This window comes from Lissotriton vulgaris, chromosome 11 (genome assembly GCF_964263255.1).
Source record: "Lissotriton vulgaris chromosome 11, aLisVul1.2, whole genome shotgun sequence".
NCBI lineage: Eukaryota > Metazoa > Chordata > Amphibia > Caudata > Salamandridae > Lissotriton > Lissotriton vulgaris.
The window spans coordinates 421,074,537-421,091,810 of record NC_141699.1 but is presented as its reverse complement, the minus strand read 5'-3'; the positions used below and the strand labels follow the sequence as shown (position 1 = coordinate 421,091,810).

Sequence of the window (17,274 nt, the reverse complement as noted above, 5' to 3'; positions counted from 1 at the left end):
CAATGTGCCATATGGTAATAGAACTGTGTGTTCTCAAATAATATGAGTGTGATGGTCGTGGACATTTTGGAGTGTTAACATTAAATAGAAAAGTTAAACTGGTCACAAATATGTGAATGTAAATGAATTGGTACCTGGTATGCAAGAAAATATTCGGAAGGTGTCAGTGACTGTGTTCTTAAGAAAGTTGGGAGTGTTGACATATACTGTTACAACATGTGTAAGTGAAAAACGCATTTGTACATAGAAAACCAGGTTGGCAAAAAAGTAACAGAGGTCCAGTGAAAGGTTAAAGTGCACAAATAAGTTGCTGCATAACATGTTTCTGTAAATCATTACCCCCATACCACATGTACTTCGTTGTAAATGAAACTGTAGTTCTTAGCATAGTAGTGTTGTTGGCGATCTTCTTCCGAGATGCAGAGCCTGGTTGAAATCGTGCTAATCGGTTCATAAGCAACAACTAAAATCTGACCGTTCGTTCAATCATTTAGGGTAAATGCATCTATTTTGTTCATCCAAAACAGTTCTCATTGCAACAACCACTTCTTGTTGTCTCTTCCTTCTACAATTGCACCACTTCCAACACTAAAAATCTTAATTGGTGAACATTATGTTTGTTTATGCTGAAATGCATCGCAACCAGTGATTTTTCTTGTCGATTTTGGATGTTGCTTTTGTGTTTGGTAAGCCGAATCTTAATTGTACCTTCAGTTTTGCCCACGTAAATGAGTCCACATGGACATTTGAGTAAATATACTAAATTTTTTGAATCACAGGTAGCTGTAGTATACAACTTTATGGGTGTCCCTTTGGTTGGATGTGTCATGGTGTTACCTTTGATTATGCTGTTTCAGTGCCGGTAATTAAAACACGGGGTAGTGCCTTTGTAAATCATGATGTTGGGTGTAGGGAGTTTGGTCAAACATTCTTTTAAGTTTCTTTTACGTTGGTGAGAAAAGAGTGGAGGATTTTCAAAGATTTCCATAAAGTCTGTCTCATTTTGAATCATAGTTCAATGTTTTAACAAGATATTCTTGATTTGGTAACTCTGGGTGGTGTATTTTGACACAAAAAACGATCCTTTTGTTGTTTTTTTCTGTTTTTGTGTTGTTAAAAGTTGATCTCTTCCTATTGTTTCCGCTCTTTGAACTGCTTTCTCAATGACGTTTATGGGATATTTCCTCTCTCTGAATTTGTCTATCATCTTTCTGGTGTTAGTTTCATAGTAATCATCCTTAGATGAGATCCTCTTAACCCTCCACATCTGTGAGTAAGGCAAATGATTTTTTAGGGCGATTTGATGGCAGCTGTTAAAATGAAGTAAATTGTTTATGTCAGTAGTTTTTTTGAAGACATCAGTTTCTAGTTTACTGCCCTGTCTCATGATGCCTACATCTAGAAATGTGGTGGTGTCAGTACTCATGGTGTTTGTAAATTTGATATGTTCATCTATTGTGGTCAATTGGTCAATGGCCTTCACAAGTTCCGATGTTTGTTCCTTACATATGAGAAATATATCATCGATGTACCTCCGGCACCCTAGCAGATTCTGGGACCAATTTGGGTTAAATAAGATGTTGTCGATTTCAAACCTGTGCATCAAGAGGTTTGCACAACAGGGTGCTGCAAACTTGACCATTGATGTACCTGACAGTTGCAGGTAGTATTCATCTTTACAGCTGAAGTGGCTATGAAAAAGTGAGAAATTAGTCATTCCAGCAGGAATACTTTCAAATCCTCATCAATTTTGTGATTTAATAGAAATGATTCAACAGCATCTATTCCCTGATTGTGGGGGATAGAAGTATACAAAGAGCATACATCAATAGTACATAGAGTTAACATGCTCTCTTCCTCGAATTCAATGTTACTGATTTTATTGAGAAAGTCAGTGGTGTCTCTTAGATACGCGGACATTTTTTGCACAATAGGTTGTAGATGTCGATCAAGGTATCTGCCTGTTGGTTCGTGAATGGAATCCCTGGTTGATACAATTGGCCGAAATGGTGGCTTAAGTAAACTTTTTGTGCACTTTAGGCAACATGTAAAGGTGCAAATTTTTGGGATGATCCTGTATAAGATACTTCTTATCATTTTCAGTGATGGTGCCCATGGTACATGCTTTATCCAAAATCGTCTTCAATATTTTAAGAAATTCTTCAGTAGGATTCTGTGTCAATTTCATATAAGTTGCCTCATCTTGTACATGATCGTTGACACTCTGCTTATAGAAATCGGTATTCAAAATAACCAATGTTCCCCATTTATCTACTTTGCAGCATGTGATTTTGGGATTGTTTGTCACTTGGTTAATCGCCTGTCTCTCTTTTTTGATAAGGTTAGTTCCCTTAGGGTTGCAAGTAGGGTAAGGTTTCTAAAACATCTTTTTTAGTTCTTTAAGCACTATAGTTTCATAGGAATCTAAAATTATGTGGCTGATAGGTGCAACAAAAGTGCTTTTCTTCTTAAGACCCTTGAGGGATCCTTCTTCTCTTGTGGTCGAGCTTCAACCACATTCGCAAAGGAGTGTCTTAGACGTAAATTCCTCATGAATTTGTAAAAGCTAATCTCTATTTCAAATTCATTTGAATGGTATGTCTGGACGAAAGAATGCCCTTTTTGAAGCATTTTAATCTTGAATTTAGTAAGTGCAGTACTGGAGATGATAATCACTACGTTTTTTGACTCCTCGTCGATTTGGCTATTGGTTGGTCTTTTGTTCCTGTAGCCGCGTCCCCTCCTGGTTCGATGCCGATGTTCTGGCCTCTGTCTAAAAAATGCACACCTGATGCGGAGCTGGTATATGCTTCTGTTGAGACGATGTTGGAAACATGTGTATCTTGGTTAGTATGTTCTCCTATAAGTCCCATTTTGTCTACAGATTCATTGGACGTGGAGCTCTCTCCATCTGTAAATCTTGTTGAGAATGGTTTCTGTTGTCTTCCTCAGGCATAGATCTCTGACCAATTATACACCTCTCCCAGTTTGTAATCTATAGTGTCCATTTTATATTTTCTTATTTTGCTTTCGTTGATCTCCTTAGTGTATATGTTTAGCTGTTTGTTAATGTCATTTAATACTGTGTCTAATTCATCTTTAAACATATTGTTGTTTAAATACATTTTGAGTTGGATTATTTTATCCAAATTTTCAAGAACTTTAGATAATTCCTCCATGATCAACAGAATTACATTGAGGGATTATTTGTTGAAAATAGCGTACCAACGCTCAGTGAACTTTGAATTGTTTTTACATGGAGTTGATTTCAAAGAGATACTTAAGCCTCTTGGTATGGGTTGTGCTCTTTGGTATCTGATCAAAGTGCTGGTATGTAAAGGTTGATTTATTTATATTTTGGTTGTCTATGGTAGCTGCTTAATCAGGCTTTGTGTGGAACCTGTATTGGTTGTGGTTAGATCTGCCTCTTGAATCAATGAGTATATGGGTTTAGTTTCTTCCAGTGAAAAAATAATGGTTTCTGCTAGGTTATCAGTGATGTTTGCAATTTCCTTGTAAAACATTTTGAATTGTAGGTGGCTTTCTTTTGTTGAGAGCATAGTGTTACATCACTCTCATGTTTTTTTTCAGTTGATAACAGATATCTTCTCAGTAAATTAATCTATATGATTGCATTTGTGAAACACTTTTTGTAAATTCCCAATGCATTTCGGGACGTGCCCTTCATCAGGGGCATCATTCTGAAACAATGATCAAAAAATTGCAAAATTCAGTAACTCAAGAAGCGTTCCAGCCACAACAATAAAGAGAAAGCTTGTGAAGAAGTGGAACTATGCAATAGTCATGCCTGAGACAACGTAAATCTCAACTTTTGAAAAAAAGGAGATACACCCTCCTTTTAGAAAGATAAAGATTGAGAGTATCTCAGTAGAAAGATAGTGCCCAAGCCTTACTCGCTCTTCGGTTACTTGAGTCAAAATCATCCGTATATCATGCGTTGTAAAGGAAAGTCAGATTACCACATTCAAACTAGTAATACTAAATGCTGTTAAGAAGTGTCCAAGTGCTCCGCATTTTACTACTGAAGTTGGTATTAAGAATGTCGACACCCTCCCAATCAGCCCGGGGGCAGACCTGTGGTTGAGTGCCTCCCAAATCTCCCTTAACAACAACATGAATAGTGAAAAACTGCACTAAATTGATCAAAGGTAGGAATGTGCCAAACACTATTTGGTCATGACAAATAAGTGCAACTTTGTGCCAGATTGAAAAAGTCATTCAAAAAATTCTTGTTTTAAGCATATTTATGAAAAGCATATCTGTTTGGAGGCTTAGCTGAGAACCGGTGGGAGGGTAGAATTAGAAGTCACGGCCCTGACACTAAAATTAATGCATCTTTGACTAATGCTATTTACTTTGAGTACCCCATCATGTGCCAGAGTGCTGCACCCATACGTTTCTTTATTGACAATATAAACATAGTTGCATGTCGATTGACTGCAGAGCAAATCCTGTGACTCAGGCACAGGCTTATAAAAGGTCACTTAAGGGTAAATTGCTTCTTTCTGCTCATCCTAGAGAAGTTGCAAATTGATCAATCAATCAATCAGGAGTTTGTTAAAGCGCGACTACTCACCCGTGAGGGTCTCAACTCGAGAAGTAAGATCTTTTAGACAGCCTGGGCACCTGCATTAATTCTCTTGGGTTATCTAGTTGGACATATGTATCTCAATGCAGTCTACACACCCAAGAGCGCTAGCTTAGAGAGATCTGTTCTACAAGCGCAGACCTCTTTCACAGAGTAACCTGGCCAATCCCAGCAAACTGTTCAGAAGAGACAGAGTCTCTGATATGTTAAATTAGTTGTTCTCAGAACCAAAGCTCAAGCGTATGTAATCTGGACTATTCCTAAGGATAGTCCAGTCCATTAAAGGTTTCGGGCTCCAGTGTAGTTGCCCTTCCTTACACCAGGATTGTTGATAGAGCTTAAGTTATTCAAGGTTAACTATAACTTTAGTTGTTTTTACTTTCCCTGTTATAGTGATGGGTACAAGTACGAAATAGATGCACCAGCAGTAGCTAAAAGCTGATCTGGCTGTTTCACAGATATTTACTGACTCACGCTGCTCTTTCTCACCTCTAGGGAGCAGATCCGTGAAGGTCTTGAAGAGTTGCAGAAAGTGTTGCCAGGAGGTGACACGTATATGCATGAAGGCTTCCAACGGGTAAGTATGTCTCTTGCTGATGTGCCCCTTTCCATCCAGGGACAATTGTTTGTTTCAACCCTTTGCAGACCAACTGTTGCATCCATTGTTACTCTAACACTTTATCTTACAAGTTGTCACTACACTGTCAGAATTCTGAATGTTCTTTGCTTATTTTTCAAAACATGTATGGACAGTGTCAGCAGAAGTGGTTAAAAAAACTGTCGGAAACTGGTGTAGCCAGGAATGCTAAAAAGATTATCAGTCTTCTAGGTAAAATAGCATTTTGAATGTCAGAACACTACCAGTGCACTTAGAAGACATTATTTCCAGGCCTTTTGCAGTAATTCTGTTTCATCACCAGGTGGCTCCCTAGAGCCATTCTCTTTCACCTTATGGCATCTTCAGCCCTTGGTTCAGTTACAAAAAACAGTACACACAAATCACACAGATCCCTAGCATTATTCACGATACCTGTTTCTGTCCCGGGCAAGAGTCAATAGACATGGTATGGTACCAGAATGTTCTATGACATAAATAGCTTGTCCTAAATAATCCACTGTACTCCACTGAAGTTAATCCTAGAAAGTCTACATCCAGTGAGACAATATTTTTGTTAATGATAATTAAGATACCATGGGGTCGATTAGGATGGCGGTCAGAAAATCAGCCCGAACGCCATGGTAGCAGGAAAAGACCGCCCGCAAGGACCACGGCATAACGCCAGTCCGATTAGTATGCTCCGCAGTTGAAACCCGACCGCGGTGGTACGATCGCAGGCATTAACATTGCGGCATTTGCTGCTGCTGCCAGTGGCACAGCTGCGATGTGAAAAGGAGCATGTCATGCATAACTCTACACTGCGTGGCAGGTACTGCACAGTGCCTGCCACCTGGTACAGGGACATGTAAGGGGGTACCATGGGTACCCCCAGTGCACCCACCCACCCCCCAAAACATTGAGGACCCGCATTGGGCCCCTGGAGACATTCTTCACATGCCTTTCCATGGCAGACCACCGCCGCGGAAAGGCTGGCTACCGCCAGCATCATAATTATGTCGGCGGAGCCTGGCCCTGCACCGGCACCAGTGTAGCGGTCCAGTTCTGCCCACTAGGCAGGAGTGCGGACTGCAACCAGCGGGAAAGCGGCGGGCGGAAAATTTCAGCGCTGGAGCTGTCACCTCCATGCTAATGGGACCGGTGGTTTTCCGAGTTGCTTACGCGGGCGGATGTCCGCCGCCAGTCCGGCGGTTGCCACCACCGGCCCGGCGGCAGCCATCCGACCGCCATCCTAATAGACCCCCATATTTATATGAAACAACATTACTAAGAATGGGAGACATGCGACGATAGACACAGGTATAGAAGGAGGGCAGGAACGCCAAATAGCAAAGGTATCTCACGCTGGAGGACTCGCGATCTAATGCCTGGGGACAGTATATAGTTTACAAGTGAAAACATGAGGAAAGTAGATTTCCCAGAGAGTTGCAGACTGACAAAAAAAACATATTTTGCAATCAAGCTTTGTAAGGCAACTCCTATGGAAATTGTGGTCTGGGGTTGGTGGGTAGCTAAACTTGAGAAGGAGAGGCATGACTTAAAGACTAAAGTAAATGCAAAATTACGTTTTGAAATTTTGATAATGAGTCCTTTTCACTTCCAGGCAAGCGAGCAGATCTATTATGAAAACAGCCAAGGTAAGGAGCAACCATTTCATAGAAGGTGTTTCTTTTTTTAATTGTTCATATTTTCCATTGCATTAATAAAAATATTTAAAGCGATGAATAGAAACATTTTCGTAAGTGCCAGCTTGAGTGAACCTGTAAACTCCACCAACCACATAAGCCTGGGAATTGCTATTTCGTTGTGAAAGCCATAGGTTGAGTTAAGGTTCAGTTGACTGAATAAAAAAGCTCTTTCTACTTAGAGGGTCTAAACCTTAAACCCAATGTCATTGGGAAAATGTGCCCTGTATTCACATTATGTACTTTATTCACAAAATGACTGCTTGTAGTGCTTTGACAGTTTAAATAACATACAACTTGCATGCCCTTATTCTACCTACTGCAGACATTCTAATTTCTGAAAATGTTCCACAATGTGAGGAATGGTCAGGTTGTGATGAGGAGTAGGGTGTAGGAGGGGGGGCTTTGTGGTAAGTACATCTTGAGCAGGGCACAAGTCGTAAAAAAAGAAGTGGGGGGACGCTGTCACCAGAAGTGACGTCACGACAGGAAGTGATGTCACGAAAGGTGCAGAGCTCCTCGTCCCAGAGAAGCCAAAGAATGAAGTCCAGCTGTTTGGCAGGGGGGGATGCGTCCCCCCGGTAAAATAAGTGGGGGGACGCCGTCCACCCGCGTGGTACCCCGACTCGAGCCCTGATCTTGAGGCACTTTAACTCAACACTTCCCCCTTCCATACCGAAAAATAAGCGTTTGAGCCCGCTGCAGTTGTCCCAGGGTAGATACACACCCTTGAATGGGCATCGCCTCCGCAGAACCTCCCAAAAATGTGCTGAAACCCATATTTCTGCAATGGTTTCCAGATAATTGTGTGCACACTGCTTGATATCAGCTCCTCACCAGCAGACCATGTGAAGTGTGCCAATATTACGTTACAGATGATGGCACAGTGTGAGTAGGAAGGGCTGCTATTGTTCCACCAGCATGGGAAGAGGCAGGAGCAATGGCAAATTTGTACCTCTGAATGCAGGTGGGGAGGATGGGCAGCAACACTCATTTTTGGTGACCAAGATTTATGTTTTATCATCAGACCGAGAGAGAGAAAGGCAGAAAAGGGAGAAAGGAGGACTAGAAAGAAAAGAAGAAAGTGACTAAAGTAAAAAGCAGGAATAAAAAAGAACCTGCGCAAGTGAAACATAGCACCAGGAAGTGTTGGGTGGTCGAAGAAAGAGGCATGAGGTAAAATCAGAATAGACAACCTTGGTATTCGGCAACCCTGGCCTCAACAGCGCCAATGGCTGGCTCTTGAGAAAAGCTTTGGGCTCCTGCACTTATGTTTTTACAAATTAAAAACTTCCAGCAGACTCTTTTAATGCTAGAGGAAGGCTGTTTTACCCGTACCGAAAAAGGTGTGATATAAGATAAATATAGGTATAGGGCCTGTAGGGAAAGGAGATTTTTATATATATACTCTGCTGTAACATGGTCATCTTATGCATGCTGTAGACCTTCCCGGTTACCCATTCCAGACCCACTAATACCCTGTATCCCGGACACAGTGCCCTGCTTTGACTACTCTGTTCTCCTGATCATGTGGAGTGTTGCCGCTTCAAAGTGTCATTCTCTTGCCTAAACAGGTTACAGGACGGCCAGTGTCATCATTGCCCTCACTGACGGAGAGCTACATGAGGACTTGTACTACTATGCTGAGCGCGAGGTACGGTGAGGACAGCCCCCTAAGTTGCACATAATATGATAGATCTTGATGGTGTTACATAAGACAGGAAGGCGCTCCTTGGATTGCTGTGGAACTAGGTGTGGAAGGATTTTTTATTAAAAAAAATTCCAAGAGAATTCCCAAGATAAAACATGCATTTTTTCCCGCTTTTCACAAAAAATTGGATAGTAGAAGAAAAGGGCAAATTTCTTTTTGGAGAAAAATTTACATACTTTTGTCAATTTATGCATGGAAACTTTTCTCTTGGAATGGGTTTTATTAGTCCCATATTATTACATTTTGCAGTGAAATCAATGTACTACTAAAAAAAAAAAATCATAACTTTCAAAGCCAAGCGGTTTTGTTCACACAAAAGAGTAATCAACGATTTCCCATATAATTTGCTGTGTTGGGATTCACAAAAGTCCTTAGAAAAACACACACACACACACACACAAATTCCCTTTCGGCCTCATATGGTTCAGCTGGCTTCAGCCATTGGGTCCTAGGGCTGTCCATCAGGGTTGGTATGACTCATTGCATTTCTTATATATTACATTCGAAAATAGCGCAGACACACATAAAGTCTGGCTGAACCAACAAAGAGCTACTGGACTAATTTCTCCTCACAAGCGCACTTTATTATTTATTTTTACTTTCACATTCTAACAATGAGCCATCTATGTTGGACCAGTAAACTAAAAAAAAAAACCAACATGGCGGTGTTGTGGGTCATATAGAATTAGTGCGTATGTGTCATTAAGTATAATTACAAGAGATTTTTTGGGTCAGGTCTGCAGTGTGGTGGAACTGGAGAAGTATCTGATTTTGTTCTGTGTTTTATTTCACAAACACCTTGCGACCCGGGCTCTTTGTCAATCAAGCTATTAGCGTTGAAGATTTATAAATGCATCTGGGTGTGTAGTCAATTGGCCACTATAGAGCCCAATTTACAAATCCATTGAGGCTCGTAAATCAGATTTACGATTGTAAATGGCTTGATATACTGCTGTAGGGAATTCACTAGGGTGACCCTGGAGTCGTAAATAGTTTTACTGCCAAGCAATATTACCCTTTTATTGTGTGGTATTATGCACAAGTGCATTGCATGCAAGCGGTGGGAAGTGGATTTTTTTCATGATTTTTTCATGTTGAGAATTTGTGAATGGTCACAAATACTTGAATTTATGGGCATTCACAAACTCCTCTCACCCATTTCCCTCCCTGGAAATAGAGATTTATTCCACTCAAGTGCTGGAGAAAATCTCTTTCCAAGACAGGGAGTCGAGGGAAACGCCCCCAACCTCGAAAGGATCTAAGTAAGGGATTTCTCCCTTGATTAATATATTGTTCAGGTAGAGGAAACAAAAGGAAAAAATATATCATTTCACAGGCAAAGTAAACTTTCTTTATATAGTAAGTAATTGTATTTTACACACAATTGCACGCTGGGAAAATAGCAACGCCACAACAAACAATACAGGATGTCACATGACTTTCCCTGCAATATACCTAGAAATTTGGGCACCCCCCCCCCCCTCCAGGCATATCCCTACTAAATGCTGTGAATTCCAGAAAGTCATAAATCTACATGTGAGGTCGTAGAACTGGGGGTGTATTTTTACAACCATACTTGTATATCAGGGCCTTACCTAACAGGTCTACACATCCTGTCAGTTCACTGGAAGTTCTACCAACCTCAGAAAAGTAGCTCTACCTAAAGCTGTGTCTTCTGAAAGGCTGGTAAGCCTGTGGATATATAGGTATCTCTTACGACACAGAGGCTACAGCATAGCTGCCGCCAGCAGAGGTCAACTATATCAGCATCGGATAGGTAAATACAGCTCACACCAAAAGAAGCCAGTATGTGTTAAAATATCCCCCACCACCTACCTAAGAAATCTTCAAAAGAATCAGTGATACAAAAATTGTACAATCTCCTTACGTCAATATTCATGTTTTGTCTTACTCCTTCTGTGTTGCAGGCGAACCGATCGCGCGAGCTTGGGGCAACTGTCTACTGCGTGGGGGTGAAGGATTTCAACGAGACTCAGGTAAAGATAGAGGCACACCCTGCTTTTCTGCTTAGATTGAATGCAAAGAAACTGCTATAGTCATTAGAAGGGGTGAGAGAAGCCCTTCTAAAAATCAAGACGGGAATTGCACAAAATACAAAATTATCTACTTGTAAAAAAGAAACCCCAAAATGAACTGCATTGGGCAAAATCCTAAATGTAAAATAGGTGTGTGTAATGTAAGAGAAATAGGATATCATATTGGGCCTGTGACATGTCTTCAAACTTCATTACAGCCTGGAATAATCCGATGACCCAAAAATCAGAATAGTTTACTACTGCATAATTGAGGTGTCGGCTGCCCCTTCTGTAATACCAAAATTCATTGAGGAGGCAAAAAGTTGTACGCAAATTTCTGTTACACACATGGGACTAATTCTGTTAATTGGCCCCCAGTGGTGGGCACAAACTTATTTTAGCACCTGGTTACACACTTAGCAGACCTTGGGGGTTGTGTGCTAATTATGCGCAGTATGTGTTTTTGGATATTCAGTTACCTACAGCCACCACCTGCAGGAAAATGCACCAGCAAAACAGAGTGGTAAAGGAGAATAGCATCTGCAGAAACTGCCATAAAGACAGTTTTCACATTGTATTCCCCATTGTGGAGTACAATGGAAATAGGTGCAAAAATCGACCCTGTACAGGCGCATTCAATATTCCACTGGGTGGTAATTGTCTCCGACTCTAGCAAGATAATCAGAATAGGCTGAAAGTTCTCTACCCACTAGGCCCAATCTTTAGGAGAGGTAGTTCAGTGACACACTCCACTGATGCAAAATACGTCCTGTTTGTTACCACCCCAAATACTTCAGTGGTTAACTTAATTTGTGAAAAAAACATAAGTGCCTTCAGGAGGTAGCTTGCACCAGCCCATTTCTCCTGTGACCACCGGCTAAAACAGAACCAACTACTAACCATGAAAGTGGGGATAGGATGTGGCTAATGGCCAGAGCTGCAGACATGGGGAGCTGTGGAACAAGGTTTGAGTGTCGGCATCTGCTCAACATCCTGTGATTCTGGGCTATTCACTTAATCTCCCCATAAATGAATGTGTCATTAACTGATACTCATGAAAGGCGCAGGTGCTGAGCATCGTAAAGCACTGGCTCAAATTAAGCACTGCAGTCTGGAATCATAATGACTGATCTTTAAGTGAGTGCATTGGGCAAAGAAATGAGTCAATTTTAGAAAGACTGTAACATTTGCAGATACTCATGCCTTAGGATAACTCTGCTTCTAAGGACTACTAATTTCAATGGGTACAGCGGGAAAAGTGACAAAATAGTCCACTTTTGCACTCCGTTACCACACAGAGAAGTCATGGATTTAACTCATATCTACTAATTCCATGGCATACAGTGAATCACCTAAACCTCATTTCCCGAATAAATAGTCCTTTAAAGAATCAATAAATCTGTTTATCGAAAATTCTGCCAACATTTGGGTCGGTTTACATAAAAGATATCACAGCTTGTGGCATATTATATGGTATGGATGTTGATGTTATTCTGATTTGGAACATTTTTTAATTATTGCAACTTTGGAACTTAACACAAATAAACATTATCTGCGTCAAAATGTGTATACTTTAATCTTACACTGATCAGTGGTGTCCGATTCTGTTTTTGATGGCATTACATTAGTCTACTGAGCTCTAGTTTGTGACGTCACCGGAATGACCTCACACACATACTGGCCGGAGAAAGGAGGCACCGCAAGTAATAAACTTTTAGAAGTAGATTCAGATTAAAGCACAAACACATCAGGTACGTGTCATAAGGACAGGGCCAGACGTGAAGGACGGAAGGCAAAATAATAATGAGGATATTAAAAACACATACTGCCAGTGCCCCAATAGCCCCCATTCCATATCCGGTTATGGGTCAGCTGTTCACCCCAGCGATAATTGGTGTAAGGAAAAGATCTGGGAGGCAGGAACACATCTGGGCACCAACCTCTGTTTTTGCTTTTCAGCTCGGGCGCATTGCTGACGGGCAGGACCATGTGTTTCCAGTCAACGACGGCTTTGAAGCTCTGCAGGGGGTCATCGTCTCTGTGAGTATGAAAACTGTTCCATGCTGCCATGAATTCAGTAGTTTTAGCAGCGCCTGAAGAGAGGAGTCATTCTTGCCCTTTGACCTTAAAGTGGGGTTCGAATTACCCCCCCTCGTACGGCCGTGACACTGAACTTCAAGGGGTGCGGAAGAATAGGTTAACGCTTGAAAGGGATGGTACAGAGAGGTTGTGCAGCCCAATTTTCTATGGCTTTAACAGTGGATGTTGATAATTTTACTGCCACGTACCGCCGAGAACATGAGGGCCAATACTAGAATGCATGCCAGGCAGCTGGGGTCAGTCCTGAAAGGGAACAATCAGCATCGAAATATTCAATAAGTGGAAACAGAGGCGCGTGTGTGAATGCGTGCGTGCGCGGAGCACGCGCTGGCACACGTTTGGGCACGTTCAGCAAACACTGTCAGGACAGAGGACCAGCCCGGTCCCCGCAGTGTTGGTAAGCCCTGACAAAGCCAAACACCATCTTTGTGAGGACCAGCCTGCAAGGGCCACAGTTGGTCCCTATGGCGTGTTTAGATACCTTCGAAAAGGTGCATCAAAAAGCCTGAACGACCTTTTAATTGGGACTGCTGTATAACCTACCCTAGAAGAACTAAGGCGCACCTGGAGTTAAAATAGTAAATACACTTTCCATTTTCATCAATGACTGGTTCTCGTTTAGTTAGGTATGTTCTGATGTGTGTATGCGTGCTTGTGTGTGTGTGCCCACGCCTACTTGAGCTGCACACCTCTTCACCCTCCTATCTAAGTGAGAAAATGAAAGTCCCAGGAGCAAAAAGGTGATCCAGAAATACCCAATCCTTGCTCCTGGAACCCCCAACCTTCAGTCAAGAACAGTACATGACCCAGTCATTCTGTGGTAGCGCCACCAGAATCTGGAACTCCTTACCTCCCTCCCTTCGCCTAACAACCTACATAGTCGCCTTAAAAAATTACACCAAGCTCCTCCCATTTGACAGACACCTGGGTTAATCACCCTCAACCATACCCAAGTACTCTATCCTGGAGAACGCTACCTTCATTGTGAGTCCCCACCATCTTCATCAAAATAAACCCACTAGAAGCATAAACCCACTAAAGTTCAATAAATTGGTGAATGAATGTCTCAGAAATGTAAATTATTTCCCCACTACATATCTCGTTACAAGGAATTCAGAAATCTTGATAATGGTGCATACAGGAGTTTTGCGACAAGCAAAGTTTATGAGTTGAGTGAGAATCTCCAAACCTGGTGTAATATGTACATGGGAAAAATTATCCGTAATAAGGGAGGATGTGTGGAGATCATGAGCAAACACTGCTTCTGCAGTTATTCTAGATTACATTGGGTAATAGAGAGGTAACACCACACTCAGTAATTATCATACATCACAGTATTGATAATCCTGGATGACCACACTTCTTGAGATGAGCATTAGGCGCACTTCACACCCTACTCTGCATGCGTCTGATTTGGCTTCGGCATTAACAGGATAGGAGCTGGTGTAGCACAGGGAACATATGTAATTCATAGCATAAGGACATAAAATATTCAAATCTGAAAGGCGCTTCCTTTCTGATACATGGGACCATACAACTGTCTTGATCTATCTTCCAAATGAAACGGGGGAGATGGCAGTGGGCCATCATCAGCAGTTTAACCCTGAATTGCAAAAGAGGGAAATTATAAAGGATATACCTACACCTCTCCAGGAAGTCAGAGACATCCACTTATTCATGGTTCATGCACCCACCCATACTGTCCTCACCCTGTTGTGGCTCATTGGCTTACTCACAAGAGTGAACTTATTCTACCCCAACCATCTTGGCCAGACACTCTTCAACGTTTACTGATTGGTGGACTCTCCCAGAAGTATCCAACACCTGCTCTGAGTAATAAATGGTAAATAGTGGCACAGAATTAATAACGTGAGAAGGAATGGTTTTACATAACATCCCAATCAGGTCCACCTATGTGCCAGTCTGGTACCAATGATCCTTATCTGGGAAGACTAAGGCGTGCAGAAAGGGCAGAGTGCCAAAGCACTGTTGGAAGGAGCATCCCATATTAGCGAGTTCCCGCGGGGCCCAGTAATTTTCTTGCGCTGTTGGTAGCCCTTAGCAGTGACGACTCACATCACCTACTTACTGCCTATAAAGTAACTCTTAAGATGTCCACCATAAAACATTACCATTGTTGATGCTTGTTCTAGGGCATGGGATCTTGAGATAAAACAAGCGTTTAGGGCTCAGGAGAAACTGGAGGAAATAATTCACAGCAAAGGTGAAACATATGGCCAAGAGGAGGAGATGGGTGTCCATAACAACATTGAAAAAAAAGGCCTGTTTGAGAGAACGGGGAGTAATCAAAGTGTGATAGGCAAAACCTACCACTAATCCAAACCAGACATTTTACCCAATATGCACCCTTTCCATACCCTAGCCCTTTTATTTCTCTTTTATTTAACAGGCAACCGGAAGATAGGTGAGAGCCAGTGAGGTGCCATTCAGCATCCTGGGGAGCACCTCCCTTGATCCCTGACACCTCGCCCCCCTGCCTTCCCCCACCGAGCACATGGGGAAGTGGTGGGCAGTGTGGGTGTATATTAGCTCTATTTCCTACTCCCACCATTCCCCTCTTCAGCTTGTGGGTCCCTGAGGGAAGTATATCAACCAGGAAAAAGCAGCTGGTCGTGGTTTGAGGGCAGACACTGCCATATGAGGTGGAGTCATCTTCCTCTTACTTCCCGGGATCCCCCTAGGCCTATTTATTTATTTATTTATTTATTTATTTATTTATTTATTTATGCATTTTTATATAGCGCAGACTTTACCCGAAGGCGTCAGAGCGCTTCACATTAGGAACAGAAATGAAACATAATGAGAAACATTACAAAAGAACAGATTACAAAAGCATACGTTACGTTACATAAGGTAATAGTGACAATTGTGAGCAAACAAAATACACGAGGTAGTAAAACCTAAGAGGTCTAATTTCCTCTCTCACTAGCTCTCCCTCTCTTTGCCTCCCCGTCTCCCTTTCTGTCGTTTAACATTCGCATACGAACCAAATCAAAACCTGCCCCACGCCATACTAATGGTTAAAGACACAATACAAATGCTGATGACGTTACATAACATTCATCTCCATGGTAACAAGCCCAGGTAGGACAAGCTATCTAGATCCTGTATTCACCACATCTCTGTGGTAGCATGCCTTTGTAGACAAGATGTCCGGGTTCTGCATTCTCTACGTCTGTATGGTAGCGCTCGCGTGAGGATCGACCTATCATTGCTAGGCCATCCTTTCTTTGTAGGGTAGCTTGCCCTGATGGATGATTGAACTGTGCTCTGCAGTCCCTGTGTCAGTATGGTAACAGGCTGACCCAACAGTATATGGAACACAGCATACAACATTCAATCAATACAGCTCATTTATGCCTCAAATGGCTGTGAGGAAGCAATAACATCCCTGAAAACTAACACAACATCCTTTGAATGGACTGGACACAACTCATGGTACCACCACGTGCACAGCATAAATTCAAGACATCAAGTTGGCTAAGCAAGTTTCACGTCAAAAGGAACCTACATTCACATGTATCAACATCGATATACAAGTCAAGTCAAGTCAAGTCTAGTCAGAATTTATATAGCGCGCTACATACCCAGAGGGTCTCAAGGCGCTTGAGGAAGGGATGGGAATTACTTGTCGAATATCCAGGTTTTAAGTTGCTTTCTGAATGTTAGGTGGTTCTGAGTGAGGCGTAGGTGAGTGGGGAGTGAGTTCCAGGTTTTAGCTGCGAGGTAGGAGAAGGATCTACCTCCCATGGTGGTTTTATTGATGCGAGGAATGGTAGCAAGGGCTTGGTTGGAAGATCGTAGCTGGCGAGGGGGGGTGTAGAAGGAAAGTCGTTTGTTGAGGCATTCGGGTCCAAGTTCGTAGAGTGCTTTGTGAGCGTGGGTTAGGAGGCGGAAAGTAATCCTCTTATTGACGGGGAGCCAGTGGAGGTTTTTCAGATGGCTGGAGATATGGTCTTTGCGCGGGATGTCTAGTATGAGTCTGGCTGATGCGTTCTGGATGCGTTGGAGTTTTTTCTGGAGTTTTGCGGTGATACCGGCATATAGGGTGTTTCCGTAGTCCAGGCGACTTGTGACCAGTGCATGGGTAACTGTTTTTCTGGTTTCGGTGGGGATCCAGCGAAATGTTTTTTTGAGCATGCGGAGGATGTTGAAGCATGAAGATGAGACTGCGTTGACTTGTCTGTTCATAGAGAGTGATGAGTCCAGAATGATGCCCAGGTTCCGTGCGTGGTCCGTCGGGATGGGAGCTTTTCCAAGGGCCTCTGGCCACCAAGAGTCGTCCCAGGCGGAGGGGGAGGTGCCTAAGATAAGGACTTCTGTTTTGTCTGAGTTCAGTTTCAGACGGCTGTGCTTCATCCATTCGGCTACTTCTTTCATACCTTCATGTAGGTTGGTTTTGGCGGTGTTGGGGTCTTTGGTGAGTGATAGGATCAGTTGGGTGTCATCTGCGTAGGAGATGATGTTGAGGTTGTGTTGGCGAGCGATGGTCGCGA

At 42.4% G+C, this 17,274-nt stretch overlaps 1 protein-coding gene across 1 annotated transcript in view; it reads left to right on the top strand.

The window, feature by feature from the left end:
• The window catches only part of ANTXR1 (ANTXR cell adhesion molecule 1), a 487,726-nt gene that overhangs the window by 161,629 nt on the left and 308,823 nt on the right, over positions 1-17,274 (top strand). Inside the window, exons 4-8 of the mRNA XM_086943491.1 lie at positions 5,105-5,186; positions 6,829-6,862; positions 8,485-8,564; positions 10,550-10,618; positions 12,617-12,697. Of these exons, the coding sequence (XP_086799617.1) occupies positions 5,105-5,186; positions 6,829-6,862; positions 8,485-8,564; positions 10,550-10,618; positions 12,617-12,697 (346 nt within the window). The remainder of the gene's footprint in view (positions 1-5,104; positions 5,187-6,828; positions 6,863-8,484; positions 8,565-10,549; positions 10,619-12,616; positions 12,698-17,274) is intronic.